The 14,838-nt window shown below is 41.7% G+C and overlaps 1 protein-coding gene across 2 annotated transcripts in view; it reads right to left on the bottom strand.

The window, feature by feature from the left end:
- The window catches only part of HUNK (hormonally up-regulated Neu-associated kinase), a 58,673-nt gene that overhangs the window by 28,677 nt on the left and 15,158 nt on the right, over positions 1 to 14,838 (bottom strand). For both annotated transcript variants that reach the window (XM_069871081.1, XM_069871070.1), the window contains exons 2-3: positions 9,998 to 10,290; positions 1,456 to 1,511 (exon numbers count right to left, since the gene is read on the bottom strand). In XM_069871081.1, the coding sequence (XP_069727182.1) occupies positions 1,456 to 1,511; positions 9,998 to 10,290 (349 nt within the window). The remainder of the gene's footprint in view (positions 1 to 1,455; positions 1,512 to 9,997; positions 10,291 to 14,838) is intronic.

Below are 14,838 nucleotides of genomic sequence, written 5' to 3'. Positions count from 1 at the left end.
CATACTGTGTACAATCTGCTTTGCTCAAAGCATCACGCTGCAAACCTAAGGACAATTTATTTCAACACTAGCAAGGCTATGGGAGATCAAACTGTCTCTTTTGTCTATTCTTCCCACACCACCCCCTGCGAGGAGACCTTTCTACATAACCGAAGAAAATGAAGCTGCAGGAACAGTTCTGAAGTAATTTTTTGGCGTGCGAGTTTTAACTGTACACGTATCATCTGATTAGGCCTGGGTTCGGATGTCAGTTCACATACAGTTGTGTAATCAAACTCCAAGAAAGTTATAGAAATTCTTTAAATCTATCAGGTGTTCATACAGCACTGTTGCAAACCATCTGGTCTCACTTATCTGGCTAAATCAAGATAACGGGTGGTATCCATCATTACTGATGAATGATTCATGGTAACATATCGGTCTCCTCTTGACCCGTAGCTGAGGTAATGCAGAGTTCTCTTTTGCTATTATTTTCCCAGAGTCAGTTGATTTGCTACAGAGCAATGACTAAAAGTCCTGGTAGTATTTCCAAGGGTTGAATTCCTTAAGTAAACTTTGAATATTTCAGATTTCACTAACCATCCTTCTCTTGTTTGTTTGGAGATGCATGTGCTTTATACGTTACAAGAATGTCCATTTGACCTGAATGTTAAGTGTTTTTCAACACTTTCCGGATCTTGAGACCTTCTGATGAAACAAAGCCAGTCGAGTTTTTAAGTCTGCAACCACAGACACTGCTGTAGGCAAAAGGGTAAGCGTGGAGATAAATATAAACAGACATTTGCGACTTTTTTTATGAAGGGCATACTTTCTTTTCAATGCCCACATTAACATTAGTGGGAGTTACGCAAAGGCAATGAGAGACTATATCCGCTGATGATTAATCTAGAATGTCTGCATAACTTCAATGAATCAAGCTCTCCGTACAACTGATACCCAAATACAATGAAGACTCTATCATTGATCTTTTTCATATTTTAACAGCCCTCTAAACCAATTTCGTATTGGGTGCTGGAAGCAAATGTAACAAATATAAATATAGGATCAATTTTTGCCAGCTGCTAAAAATGTGTGTAACTCCCACTGACTTCAGCAGAAGCATGTGCATATGGGGGCAGAATCCAACCCTTAGTAAATAAGAAATTATCAAGATAATAAAATAAAATAAATTACTTCTGTGATGCCAATTCTTTAATTCTTTTTAAAGTTCTCGATTTGCAGATGAAAACTGTTGGTTAAAAGATGAAGGATTATGCCCATACCCAGTTAAAGCTGAATTATTTGGAACACTTTTTTCACAAGATGCTGTCAGGAACAGCTTGATTGCTATCTATATTCTCTCAGCTCCTCTCTGCAGCAACATTAGCAGTTGTCACATGAAGGCTGATGAAGTCTCAAAAACTCTGTATAAAACTACCAATTTTAATTACTGGAATTGACAAACTGGTTTCATACCAATAAGCTTGATATTGTTGTCTTCATCTAGCAACAGATTTTCTATCTTCAAGTCTCTGAAAGAAATAAAATATTTTGAGTGAGCCTCCAAAATAATGAAGCAGCTTCCCATCACTCTCATCTGTGTATTTACAAGATTCATGTATAATAATGCACATAATGAAAGCAGCATACACAGTTCCACATTCCAAGCAGAAAGCCCTGTGCATTGTCTCCCCTCCAAAATTACCAGTGCTTTCATATACAGTTTCACAGGTACAAAATAACTTTATAAACATTTGTCAGTATATCCTGTAATTAAGCAGGTTCTTTTTCTCACTTACTTAAAAGTTTGCAAAAACCTTATACACTGGGAACATTTCAAACATATGTTTTTGGAATTGAAGGTCACTTTCTCATTACTTTTCACAGCCAAGGGCTCTTCACTTGCTCTAGCTGAAGAATAAACGTGCTTCTGCAGAGATTTGAGGTATCAAATGTCTGCCTTCTGCTACTGTCTACATGGGAGACCAGAACCAACCTTCACTGGGGTGAAGCACTCAAACTCCCTACAGAGGTGGTCAGCATCAGTATTCCTGTACACCAGAGGTGAAAATTGAGGCTGAGGGTTTGAAATTACTTGCCCAATGCCATCCACAAAGCCAGTAACAAAGCTGAAAGAAGAAGCCACGTTGAGTTTTCTGAGTGCCATGTTATTGCTTTGTCTACTGTGCCACCCTGCCAAACCCCACAGAGCCACAGCACAGATCGGGCCTGGACCAGTTCTAGGAAAGGGAGGATAAAATGAAAGTGGTCTCATTCTACAAGATGACTAACCCTCTTTCTGACGTGTATGTCAGCACATCATCCACTTTACACGTGCCCATTCATCATTTAAGAATATGGTTGTGCTTTCCTAAATCTCATTCCACCCACGAAAAATAACCCCGAGATTACACACACACAAAACCACCCCAAAACCCCCAAACTGTACAGACTATGCATTAAGTATAACATGAAAAAATCATTTAGATTGTTACGTGACTTGTCTGTGACTTCTACCATTTGGTTTCTATCATTCTTCATCACAAGAATGTTTCTCCCATCCAGATATAAAATACTTCTAACAGTTAGCATGCCAGGATACCAATAGCTCAGGCAGTGATGCTTCTCCCAGCATGCTTTGGAAAAATCTGGGTAATAAAGCCATCAGCTATAATTATGGGAAGTCTGAGACATCCATGGTATTTTGCCTTGGTAAAGCACAGGGAGTAATGAAGGATGCTTCTATTACAGATGAAGATTTAAACTTAATAAAACAAGACAAGTAAACCAACCAAACCAAAAAAAGTACTTCCACAAGAAAGGATCTAGGAAAGAAAAATAAATTGTTGTGACCAACTCCAAGTCTTTTTTAAAATGTTCCTCTCCATGCTGTGGTTCAAATAAACCTGAGGCAGAAGAGTACTTGCAGATAGGACGCCACTCACTTCATCAATAGGACCACAAGGACATTGCCCAAACAGATGTTTCCACACCGCAGTGAGCATTTATTGCAGATTTTCCTTGCTTCATATGTGAAAAGAAATAGGGGAAATACTACATAAATCTACTGAAGGAGATTATTTTACAAATTTCAGGTATTCCAAGGTGACATCCAGGCTTTCTAGGGTGTCCAGCTGAACACTTGCTGAGGAGAGATGCCTTCTGCACCACTCCTCTTTGCAGAGAAGCAACATAACTCAGTCAATAACACACCAGCCTGAGAGGTGAGCACCGGCTTCAGGCCACGCACCCCATGAACCTAACTGGCACCCACAGCACCCTCCCCATCCGTGGGAGATTTCATGTGCTGCGACAGCGCTGCAGAACCACCGCCCTGCATGCTCCAAAAGGAGCTTCCCTTGTAGGGCAGCTGCCATCGCCGAGAAATGTCTTGGTACAAGGAGGACGTGCCCTGCCAGATGGATCCAGATCAACCCACTTCTGCTTCCCTCTTCTGCCAAAAAAGGGCTTATTTCTTCATGTCTCACGTCTTTATTGCTTGCAGGTGGAGGTTTTCACAGACAGTGCGACTGGCCTCTAGGAAGACACCGGGGCTGGGAATTTAACAGGGGAGACTGCCAGAAAACACTATGGAAAGAGGGAAAAAAACCAAGAAATCCCTCAAAAACTAAAACTAAAGTCAAATCAACAGAAGCACATGGGGCTTCAGGTCATACACTGCAATGCTCAGTATGACATCTCAAAGCGAGGACAAACGCCACTAGGAAACTGAGTATATTAAATATTAGCCAAGAAGAGGTAAGACTTAAAAATAAAAGCATAAGAACACAAGGATGAAAGCTATTAGCTGAGGAGACAAGACACACAGGCAATTAGAATAATAAATGAGAGACAGGATGGCTAAAAATAAACACAAGAAAAGGTATTTAAAAGGATTCGAGGTTAAAAAAATAAAGCTAAAGGTAAATGTTACAGGGCATTTTAAAGCTATCAGAGGAAAAATATCCAAAATTTAAATATAGCCTCACTGTAGAGTACAATCAGACTTGGATAATTAAAGATATTTACCCAAAAGTCTATTCTGATCAGTTTTGCTGGTAAGTGGTAACTGATTTAACAGTCCATATGCACCATACTTCTGTTAATCATGTCAATATGAAAGCAGTCTTTTTGGTTTGACACCAGGAGCTAGAACAACAGGTTTTTACTCCTTGATACAACCTAACAAGAAAGTTCCACTTGAACCAGCCCTAGGAAAGTGAAGCAAAAGCCGGATGAAATCAAACCAAAAATACCCAGATTAAACCAACCTGTGCCTGCGTGTCTGGACAAGATCCACATCCATCAGAGAGAAGGGTTATGCAGTGAATACTTTAAGAGACTTACATAATGCACCAAATTACACTCTTTAAAACAAAAAGTGCAGTGGTACAATCCAATTACATATCTGCTCACCCTACAGAGAGATAGGACCATTTCTCCAAGGTTCCTCAATGCTTTCTTATTATGTCAGTTCTGTCCAATTGAAACATTAATTATTTTTTACAAAGAGGCGCTTATCCAAGTTGCTGCTTTGTCTCAATGTTTGGGATGGAATGGAATGGAATGGAATGGAATGGAATGGAATGGAATGGAAAAAGTAGCACTATTGCACCTGAAAGTGCTAAGGAACCCTGAATTTTATGCACTTTACTATACTACTATACTACTAAACTACTATGACCCAGCACTTGAATCCTTCTTGAAGTCAACGGGAAGACCCAAAGCATTGAACACATCAGGTACACATGCTGGTCCCTGCAGACTCAAGGATTCTCATAATTATGCACATGGCTTGGACTTCTTGACAGGTTGCTGAAGATGGATGTAGCTGCTTTGCAGCTGGAAAGGCTGGGCGAGAACTCCCTTACACACCCAGCAGCACACTCCACACTGCGTGGGACTGAGGGAGGAAGAAGAGACACAGTTGCTGGAGACCTTGAGTTTCCCTACTGGAGACAAACCTGATCTTGTTCCTTGCTGTCCTGGCACCTCCGGAAATTAGACTAAAGGATTATTATTTTTAACTCTTAAGCAAATTTTTGGCATTCATTGTTGAAAAACTTCAAAGTATCAGAGCACAAACTCAGTGACTGAATACCAGAACAAAAACTTTTACCTTTTTCTGAGGGCTTAGTTCCATGACATGGGAGAGTCTAACTATGGTACACATTAGTCAAATCTATGAATAATGAAGACACTCAAGAGATCAAACTGCATTACCACAATGAGAAGAATCAGCATATATTTATGCCTTGTCAGCATGCAAAGCTAGTAGCATGCAGTCATCATTCCCTGTATTTGAAAATACGCCTGCTTCATGGGATGGTTTATTTGGGATTTTTTTCTTCTGTGGATGGTGCTGATCTTTCTCTGGCTTTGCTTAGAGCTTCACAGACCACTTTGGGAACCCCAACTTCAGCCAGTGATTCCACCAAGCAACATGAGCCTGATACGCCAGGCTTCAGCTGGCAGCTCAGCATGCTTTTGAAAGAAGCTTATTCGGTGCCATCAGACAGCGAAATCGAAGTTTTTGCATTTCACATGTTCTTTCTTGTCTAGGGGAGGAGGGATGAGAAGGAAGATTTTACTAGCAAGCTGCTGCAAAGCAGCATTGGTCAGCTGCTGTCTCCTGCATCTTACTTTTAATAACAACAGCATCATGAAAAATTACTCCTTAACTACCAACCCGCAAGCCAACTTTCCAGCCCCACACAAGAGCTTGAAGTGAGCTGGGAAGGTTGAAGAGATTTGGGTTCATCATCAAAGGGTTTGTTATCAAAATATTATTTCCTAAGCCTGACACTTTCATCAGACATGATATCACTGAATTCAATGCAGCTGCCTCTGTAGAAGAGGAATTCAGTCCATTGTGCTCACTAAAACAATGTTTAGTTTGTTTACAGCAGAGTACTCCAGGAGAGAATGCCCGAAGGTAATTTAGAAATCTGACATAAAATAGAAAGACAAACCAGCTTTGCACTTCAAAAGGAGACTTCGTTCTGTAGTGCAGGATCTGTCATAAATATTGCATCAGCAGCCAGAGTACTTAAAATTAATAGGATGGAAGTTATCAAAGCCAACATGTCAAAGCAGCAGGTACCCAGGCAGGAATGCTGTAGCACCCTGAGCAACTGCATCATTCGGCACCACCTTACTCTGCTAGGGAAAGAGATCAGGGAAAAATAGATAAACTCTGCTCAAAACCTCAGGGGGTTTTGTGTCTTTCAAACTCCTGCTCTGCTTTTAATTACAAAATGGCAGTGGCAGGTATGAATATGCTGCCACGAAGAAAGAAAAAGGGGGAATACAGAAAGCTATCTTTGCTACCAATATATTATTAAATTCTTTTCTTTGACATCCTGACAGTAATTGCACTGAATGGGATTGAATTTTGTTAAAATTTCTTTAAAAGGCTTGTTGAGAATTTCCTGTGGGACACAGTGGCAAGCACCAAGGCTTTCACTTCATATTCTCTCTGTTGTCCTTACACTCCCAAGGGGCTTATTGTTCATCCTGCTTTTTGACAGCATGAAGGCCTATGTAAACACCCTCTGAAAAGAGAAAGCTTCACCAGATACTGCCATTTGGGTTCATTTTCCTCTGTCAGAGGGAAAGATAAATATTCCTACCTGATTCACAGCTGAGCTTGTTATATTTTTAGCAACCACCCCGCTCTTCTGATAGAAGGAATGAAACACAAATGATTACATGAAATTATATTTAGAATAGCACCATTTCTTTTTTCAGTGAGTGGCCAAGGAGTTCTGAACCCTGGACACCCCCCAACAAAGATTCAGCTCCTGCACTCGGGAACTTGCAGCCTTCATCCATCACAGGGGATGAAATATTTATAACTTAAGATACATCTAAACAGTCAAACATGAGGTTTGGGGTTTTTAACCTCTCTAAATAAAATTAGGTTTCTTGCAGTTTTTTTTTTTAATTTCAGGCTGTTTGCACATCAGTGCCTCTTAACAGAAGCATTTCAATTGAATTCTGGGTCCCAGCTCTTATCCAAAGATCAGAGTGGTTTTATGTCATGCCAAGACTTGACTGTAAGTCATGAAGCTTAATGAGTAATACTAATCAAATAATGTAATCAAATTTCATGCAACTTATTTCATTGGGCTTTTTTTCATCCTGAGTTATAGAACAGTGCAAGTTGTTCATATTATTCTCTGAATAATTCAAACAAAAAAGCTGGTGACTTTTATAATAAAACAGTCGGTGAATACTTTTCAATGTCCTGCCGCATTCAATGTGAATGATGAATGCATTTGGAGAGAGACAAACAGTAGACTGTTTCTGCCCTAGGATGCTGTGTTTTGTTTCATGCGCAGTGAATGAGAACACCCACAGATCACCACGTAGATGAAACTGCTGTTATTTTTACCTGCTTTAAAAATAACAACAATAACAACAACAGAACATTCCCATTCCATCCAGGGTGAGAATGAATCAGACTTCTGTGCTATTTTTTTCCCCCCTTTTCAGTTGGCGATTGAGAAGTCTGTTTTTAGAGTCGCCACGGTCAAAAGCCCAGATGCTGAAGGACAACTCCTGAGGTAACTATTATTTTTTCTCCCTCTCTTGCTCACAGAGAGCCAGCAGAATAAACCTGGATCACGCTGCCAGTGTTTTTCCTGCATATCTATGCTGCTCTGCATACCTTGCTTGCAGAAAAAGTCAAGACATTGAATGGCCAAGCTAGAGAAAATACTTGCAGATTTGCTGCCTGTGATTGTCAAATTTTATCAGTTTAAGTAGAATCGGACCTGCACATTATCCAGATGAAGACTCAGAAGGATGAGCTCCATGCCATGGTTTGAGAAATGAAGTGGATGGATTACGCTGCCCTTGGGGTAAGGATTAATCTTACACCACAGGGTTGGATAGAGAGAGTATTTCCATGTCAGTATTTCCAGGGTTGCTTGCTCTCTCCACTCACCAAAGTCCCTCACACTTCAGTCTCTGTGAGCTGTGCTTATGTTCACAGAGACAGCGGAGAGGAAGAAGAGGTGAGGGCCAAAACTGCTGTGAGCACACAGCACCCCTATGGGAACTCATGCTCAGGCTCCCTCTGGACCCCAAAGCTTTGCTTTCTTCCTACCACAACAGCTTGACGACTCTAGCTCACACTAGCTATTTTGGTACAAAATCTGGGTTTGAATCCTCTCTGAAAAAGAAGGGAATCAAAGCCAAACTGCCAACCCCTCAGAAGCGGTTCAGCCACTGTGCAGAGAGTAAATTTTTCAGAGAGAGAAACTGCTGCTGAACTTAATAGTGCTGTTAAAAGCTAAATGTGTTCATCTTGTTCCTGACAGGCTTTCCTCAGCCTGTTTACATTCATCCTTCCTCTCTCTCTGAACACACTGGATAGCAATTGATCCTTTCAAGCAATAAGTAGACTTCTTCCTTTTCCACGCCCCAAACTGTGGGGTTAATAATTTAAAGAGGTCAACAGTTTAGCTGCTGATAAAGAACCTGGCAGAATAGACCTGGTGGCCGCTCAAATATTTATATTACAGTGATACCAGAAATTTAGCTCAAGATAAGACCTCAGTACACCCAAGGCTGTATATGCACATAGCACCTATCCCTAATGGATCACAGGGAACACACAGAGAGACTGAAGACAAAAAAAGCAGTTTTCAGATCGCATGGAGTTCTACGAAGCCAGACACACCCAACAGCATTACACAGCGGTAGGCAGCTCAGCACACAGCTGGGCACAGCTGGAGAAGCTGGCTGTCGGCTGCTTTAGGCAGGTTGCCAGCTGCCTGCACAGCAGTGGACGAGTGTGTACAACAGCTCTCCATCTTTTACAGAGTCATTGCAGTCAAGCAAATTAAGACCCAGATCCTCAAAAGTATTCAGGTGTCTAGCTCCTACTATGTGACTACATAATCTAAGAGGACGGGGCCTACACAACTTGCTCAGCATCATACGGGAAGTACGTGGGAGTCCAGACTTAACACCAGTTGCCTCAAATTTAGAAAGTGGAGCATCCTTCTCAGACAATACCCTATAAATACACCGAAGAAAAGAAAAGGAGACAAACTGGCTCAGACCAGAGGTCCACGCAGCGCTCCATCCTCCTATCTCCATAGCAGCCAAGAGCACGTAAATGGAGAAAGGTACAGGGATAGGCAAACACGTGTGATTCCTCCACCTGCACTCTCCCAGCCTCTACCACATGCTGCTCAGGGACATCAGGCAGAGGTAGCTACTCCTGATTCAGCAACCATCCACAGACTTCTCTCTGATGAACTTATTTCCCATGGAGACAAGGTAAACTTCTAGTTCCATAGCATACTCCGGCAAGGAGATCCACACCCTGCTTATTCACTGGTTGAAACAAGGTCCTGAAGAAAGACAGCAACATATTGCAACAGCTGTGGATCTCTCCTGAGAAGATTCCACGAGATGAACTGACCATCTACATACTTTGCATTGTAACTTACAGTTTTCAAACTTGAGGAGTCCTGTCAAGGCAATATAACAAACTGAAAGAGCAGAGTAGCAGAAGAAAGGGACTTCCATGGTCCCATTCACGCTTCATCCCAGCTGTGTCACTGTAAGGCTTAGGGCAAATCAGTTCATCTCCCTATACCACTGTTATTTCCACCATTAAAACAACAGGCACAACCACCTCCTCAAAGAAAGAGGGAAATGATTCATTAGTCGATGTTGGCACAGAGCTTTTAAGAGGCAAAACAGTGTTACTTGCAGGGAAAGAGCCTTAATTTTGCCAAGCACGGGCTTGTATTTAAGGACATGGAGTCAGCATGGTTCCCATGTGCCAACCTGAAGCTACAAACTTATTTAAGTGATTTCTGCAGATACTTTCTAATGTATCAAATATGAGCATCTAAACAATATAATTAAGATTAGCTAAAAAAAGCCGTCAGGAATATGTTTTTATAAGGAAATCTCCTTACTATACAAATAAACACCAAAATACCACCTAGAGTCTCCGAGATAAATGTTACCAGAGAGTATTTTGAAAGATTACCTGTGAACCACTCCTGCCCGGTGAAGATGTTCAACTGCCAGGATAAGCTGCCGGATATATTTGCGCGCTTCATGCTCCTCGAGTCTTTTTTTCTCATAGATCTTGTGCATTAAGTTACCACCAGGGCACAGTTCCATGACAAGGTAGTAGCTGTTTTCAGTTTCCAGTATATCCAGCAGCTGAGCAATATTGGGGTGGCGGATCATTTGCTGGATCTGACCTTCCCGTCGCAGATTCTTGGTGACATAGGTGTCCCTTTTGGCTCTTTTCTTGTCGATTACTTTCACTGCCACCTAATGAGAAAACAGAGGAGAGGGGGTTGTTAGCAGTCACACCACTGAGTTACTGCTTTAACCTTGTATAAGCAAACTGAAAAAAAACCCAAAAAAACCCCCAAAAGGATGCGATTTTCAACTATGGTTGATATATATATACACTATACACTATGCTTTCAGGCACAACTGCCCAGGTCAGAAAAATAGACATTTTTCTCTGACCCACTGACAATTTCATTCTTTATTCTTGTGTACAGTGACACACAAAAGCTATTGCAAGGAAACTGGTTACAAAGGAGAGGAGATGATCTTATTAACCACACCAAAACACTTTGTACATGTAATGCTGGGCATTTGTTTCATCCATTTTCCCAGAAAGTCTTCAGCCTGGTGTTTACAAGATTTAAGTGTCATTGTGGCTTTTCCTGGCTGTGGATATAAAACTTGAGATGATATGTTTCCATGACAAGTTTCTTAAACTATAGCCAAGTGTTAGTTTTGCATGATTAAACATAATAAAAACATACTAAGAAAAACAGAATGATTTTGGTACTGCTCTCTTGGCACCTTTCTTTTTCCTCTTTTAAAATGTACAGGAAAGATGATCCCCTTATGACATTTAGAGCCAAGAAACTCAGCAAAATCCACGGCAAAACTTTCTTTTTCTAACGCAAGTTCTCAGTGGCACACCTGCTTACAGCTGCTCCAGTCAACTAAAGTCCATCATGAGAGTATTTATTAAAACTAAGGAAACAGCCTACGACACAGCACGTGCTAGCACCTATCCAAGTCTTTTCCTTATTGCTGGTGCAGAATGCCCCGTGAGAACAAAAGGATGAGACCGGCAAGGATGCAGCTGTTTTTCACTCTTAAAAGTACCTGGTTCCTTTTACTGTTTTAATAAATTCACTAACTAGTTGCAATAAAAGTACCTGCCTTTTTCTGCCTCAAATTTTATAGGCACTTATTTATTTATTAAGATTTCTTATTTAGATTGGGTGCTGCAGGCTTCCAGGTCATCTGCACCAGACAAAGATTAAACAGCTTGTGCCAGGCTGAACAACAAAAGGCACCATGAAATCCTCCTCCTGGGCTCCTCATTTCCTCTGAGCTTTGCAACAAAGGAAGTCCTTCACTGAACACACCAGGATCCCACAGTTTGCCCATTACTACCAAAGTGACAGCTGCTTCTTTGTCATGATGAAAGGGAGGGAAACACGGGCGCTTGGTATTCCTGTGTGACACTGAATTTTACATGATGCAAAAGAGTCTTGTTTGCATGGGTACAGGTCCAACAAAACACACAGAAAATGCCACATCTCCTTCCCCGCCACAGATGGAGAGACAAAGATGCTGCATCCGCATGTTTGCTGTCTGCCTTGATCTGGCCTTGGATGATCTCCCGCGTTATCTAATTCCTACAGTGAGAAGGAATATCAAATGTGGGGAACCCCCTGGAGTTTTATTTACCCTAGCCTTAACATCCAGACAACAGCACAAACCCAACAGGCTTCCCTCCATCTCCAGCTCATACAACATCCCTCCTCACAGGCAACTAATTTATTACTCACAGCAAACTCACTTCCAATTATGGTCAACTACATTGTGACAAATGCGGGCTGGTGGGCTTCAGCAACAGGGAAACAAACTTATTCAAAATATATTCTAGCCACCTTCCTAGCTTGTGAAAGTGTCAAGCCACCCATCAAGAACATGACAGCTCCCAGTCTGACTAGCCTTACCTTTACTTTTTCTACAAGTTAAGGAAAGGTAAATTAGCAAATGTTTTGGTTTTCCTTTAGAGAACAAAAGCCACAAAAAATATGGTCTGGAAATATGACAACAAAACCAGATCCACAACTTTTGACACAAACACCTTGAATCAAAGTCAGGTTTTATCAGCAGAGGCCGTGAAAAATAAAACTACAGGAGCTGGGGCTTCATAGTCTGTTCTAAGAGCCAGAAGCCAGTATCGCCGAGCATGTTATTAGCTGGATATGTTTCTGCTGGTAGAAGATCATTCTGATGAAATAACCTTCATAAAGAGATAAGGCTGAGCCTCACACGTGAGACAGCTGCCTGGGTGAACCCCAGGGCAGCATGAGGACCATAAATGCCTGGAAACTACATTCCTGACTAGTCACATTACAGAAAGAACATTTAGTTGTAAGATAAAGCAACAAGTAAATCAGAGCTTAACTTCACTATTTTTGAAAGCCTCAGGTGATTCACCAAGGAAACTGTTTTAAATTAGTAGGTTCTTATAGCTGATGAGATAGAACTGAGAACATAGAGGTTTGCATGGATTAGACAGTAAACCACAAAAGTTATTCTGGTGAGGACAAACAAATTTATGGGTTACAGAAATATGAGATGCCAGATTGTTTGCTGGCAGCACAACACAATCTCTGCAAAAACTAAAAAAACACAAAATTATCTTTTCCACAGCTGCAGGATACAAACATGGAGCAGTAACAGTATGGAGCAGTAATCTGTTACCATATCAGTAAATCATTCCCAATTCATTGACCAAAACCCAGCACAATACTACACGTGTGCACATCTGCTGCCCAGGCTGAGCACAGCTGTGCAGACACAGCCAACTATGTGCCTACTTGATGACTTTTTTACTATCACGAGGATTTAGCTTTCTGTGTATTTTCTGTGCCCTAAGGACAAATTCTCTCCTCTGTTTGGACAGATCCTTGGTCAGGCATCCTACCTACCCCAGCAGACAAGCAAAGCTGCTCTCAGAATCACCCTTGACTCTGAGCTACCTTCCCCCCTCCAGGCCCCTTGCTTTGGGTTTGAGATCAACCAGCACAGCTGACAGAGCTGACAAAGGTGGAAACAACAGGGTTGTTTTTTTTCTGGCAACAGCTTTGCACAGGGGAAAGACTGAAAAAAACAGGCAAGGCTATGGCAGACTTGCACCTCCATCTCCCACACTAGGCATGAAACTAGCTTTAGTGTGATATTGATCGCTCCCAGGACAGACATGAGTGGAACCTTGCTTCCTCTCCTAGGTCTGTGCTGCAGCACAGGGCACCCACAAAATATCTCACTTCTCCCCACTCTCCACCTCAGGGGCCACTCAGGCATCAGGGTCTTTAAAAAAAACTCGATACATTCAAAGAATATAAATTGTAGTTGACCCAAACACACAAGCAGCCTACCAGCTTTCACAGAATCACTAGGTTGGAAAAGACCCACTGGATCATCGAGTCCAACCATACAGATGGTCTCCATAACAGCTTCTAGCTTTTGTTCCTCTCTGTTCCTCTTGGGTCTTCTTCCTTACTACTCCTTTCATAGACTCACAGAATAGTTTGGGTTGAAGGAACCTTAAAGATCATCCAGTTCCAACACCCCTGTGATGGACACCTCCCACCAGCCCAGGCTGCCCAAGGCCCCATCCAACCTGGCCTTGAACACCTCTAGGGATGGGGCATCCACAACTTCCCTGGGCAACCTGTGCCAGTGCCTCATCGCCCTCATTGTGAAGAAATTCCTCCTTATGTCTAGTCTAAATCTGCTCCTCTCCAGTTTATACCCATTCCCCCTAGTCCTATCACTACAAGCCTTTCATTTATTCTCCTGTTCTCTAATGCCCTTTCTCTTGGACTGCAGTTCTTTTTGCTTGTGCTTCCTTGCCGGACCACTTTGCTTTCCTAAATTAAATGCACCTCATGGTACAAGGGTTGCGCAAGGGGGTCCACACTCCCAGGCAGAGCTCCTGTAGGGGGTGTTTACATTTGTTTGGGTTTCTTGGATTTTCCTCTGATTTACAATTTATTCTGAAGCATATAGAGAAAATCTAGGGATCAAACTCTACACTCAGTTACCCCAGGGCTGACTTAGCTAAATATCCCCCATTTTGAGCTCACACAGAGTTAAACCAAGGTAAGTGAAGACCAAATATGCCCCAATGCATTTAATATACACAGCCTCCTGTATGGTGTAGATGTGTGTGCATACACCTGAAAATTTCATTCATGCAGAAGGAAAAAGCATTCAGTAGAGAAAATGCTGTAGATGTTAGATAACCATAAAATAAACACATTCAAACTTTCACACCCTATTCAAGACATGCCAGTTATTCAGTTTTACTTCCCCAAGTTTCAAGTAAAAGCTCTTTGTCTTTGTGTAATACCTATCTCCTAACTTGAACTCTCGGCCAGTACTGGCATAGAAATAAAAAACTAAATTATCAAGCAAGTAATTACTCTGAATATGTAGCAACAGCGGCTCTTGACATTCAACACCGCTTTCGGCTAAACCTTTGCTGTGTAAACAAATAACTAGTTTAGGTTATTCTGTGTTATGAGATACAAAGATGAGTAATAGGCCATATTTTTGGTTCCTGAGCCTTAGAATTACACTGTTGGAATGAATTACTTTCCTGAAGTTTATGGTGTGACACATCATATGAGCAACTGCTGCTTCTCTCCATCGTTGCACTAAAATAGTTCAGGTTGGGCTAGAGCAATGCAGAAGCAGAGGTGAGGGGGAAGCACAAGCACCACTCTTCTCCGGGGCTCCTTGGAGGAGATGGTGACATTGCTT

The sequence above is a fragment of the Phaenicophaeus curvirostris genome, chromosome 1 (assembly GCF_032191515.1).
Source record: "Phaenicophaeus curvirostris isolate KB17595 chromosome 1, BPBGC_Pcur_1.0, whole genome shotgun sequence".
NCBI classification, from domain to species: domain Eukaryota; kingdom Metazoa; phylum Chordata; class Aves; order Cuculiformes; family Cuculidae; genus Phaenicophaeus; species Phaenicophaeus curvirostris.
This window is presented reverse-complemented; position numbering and strand designations above follow the sequence as displayed.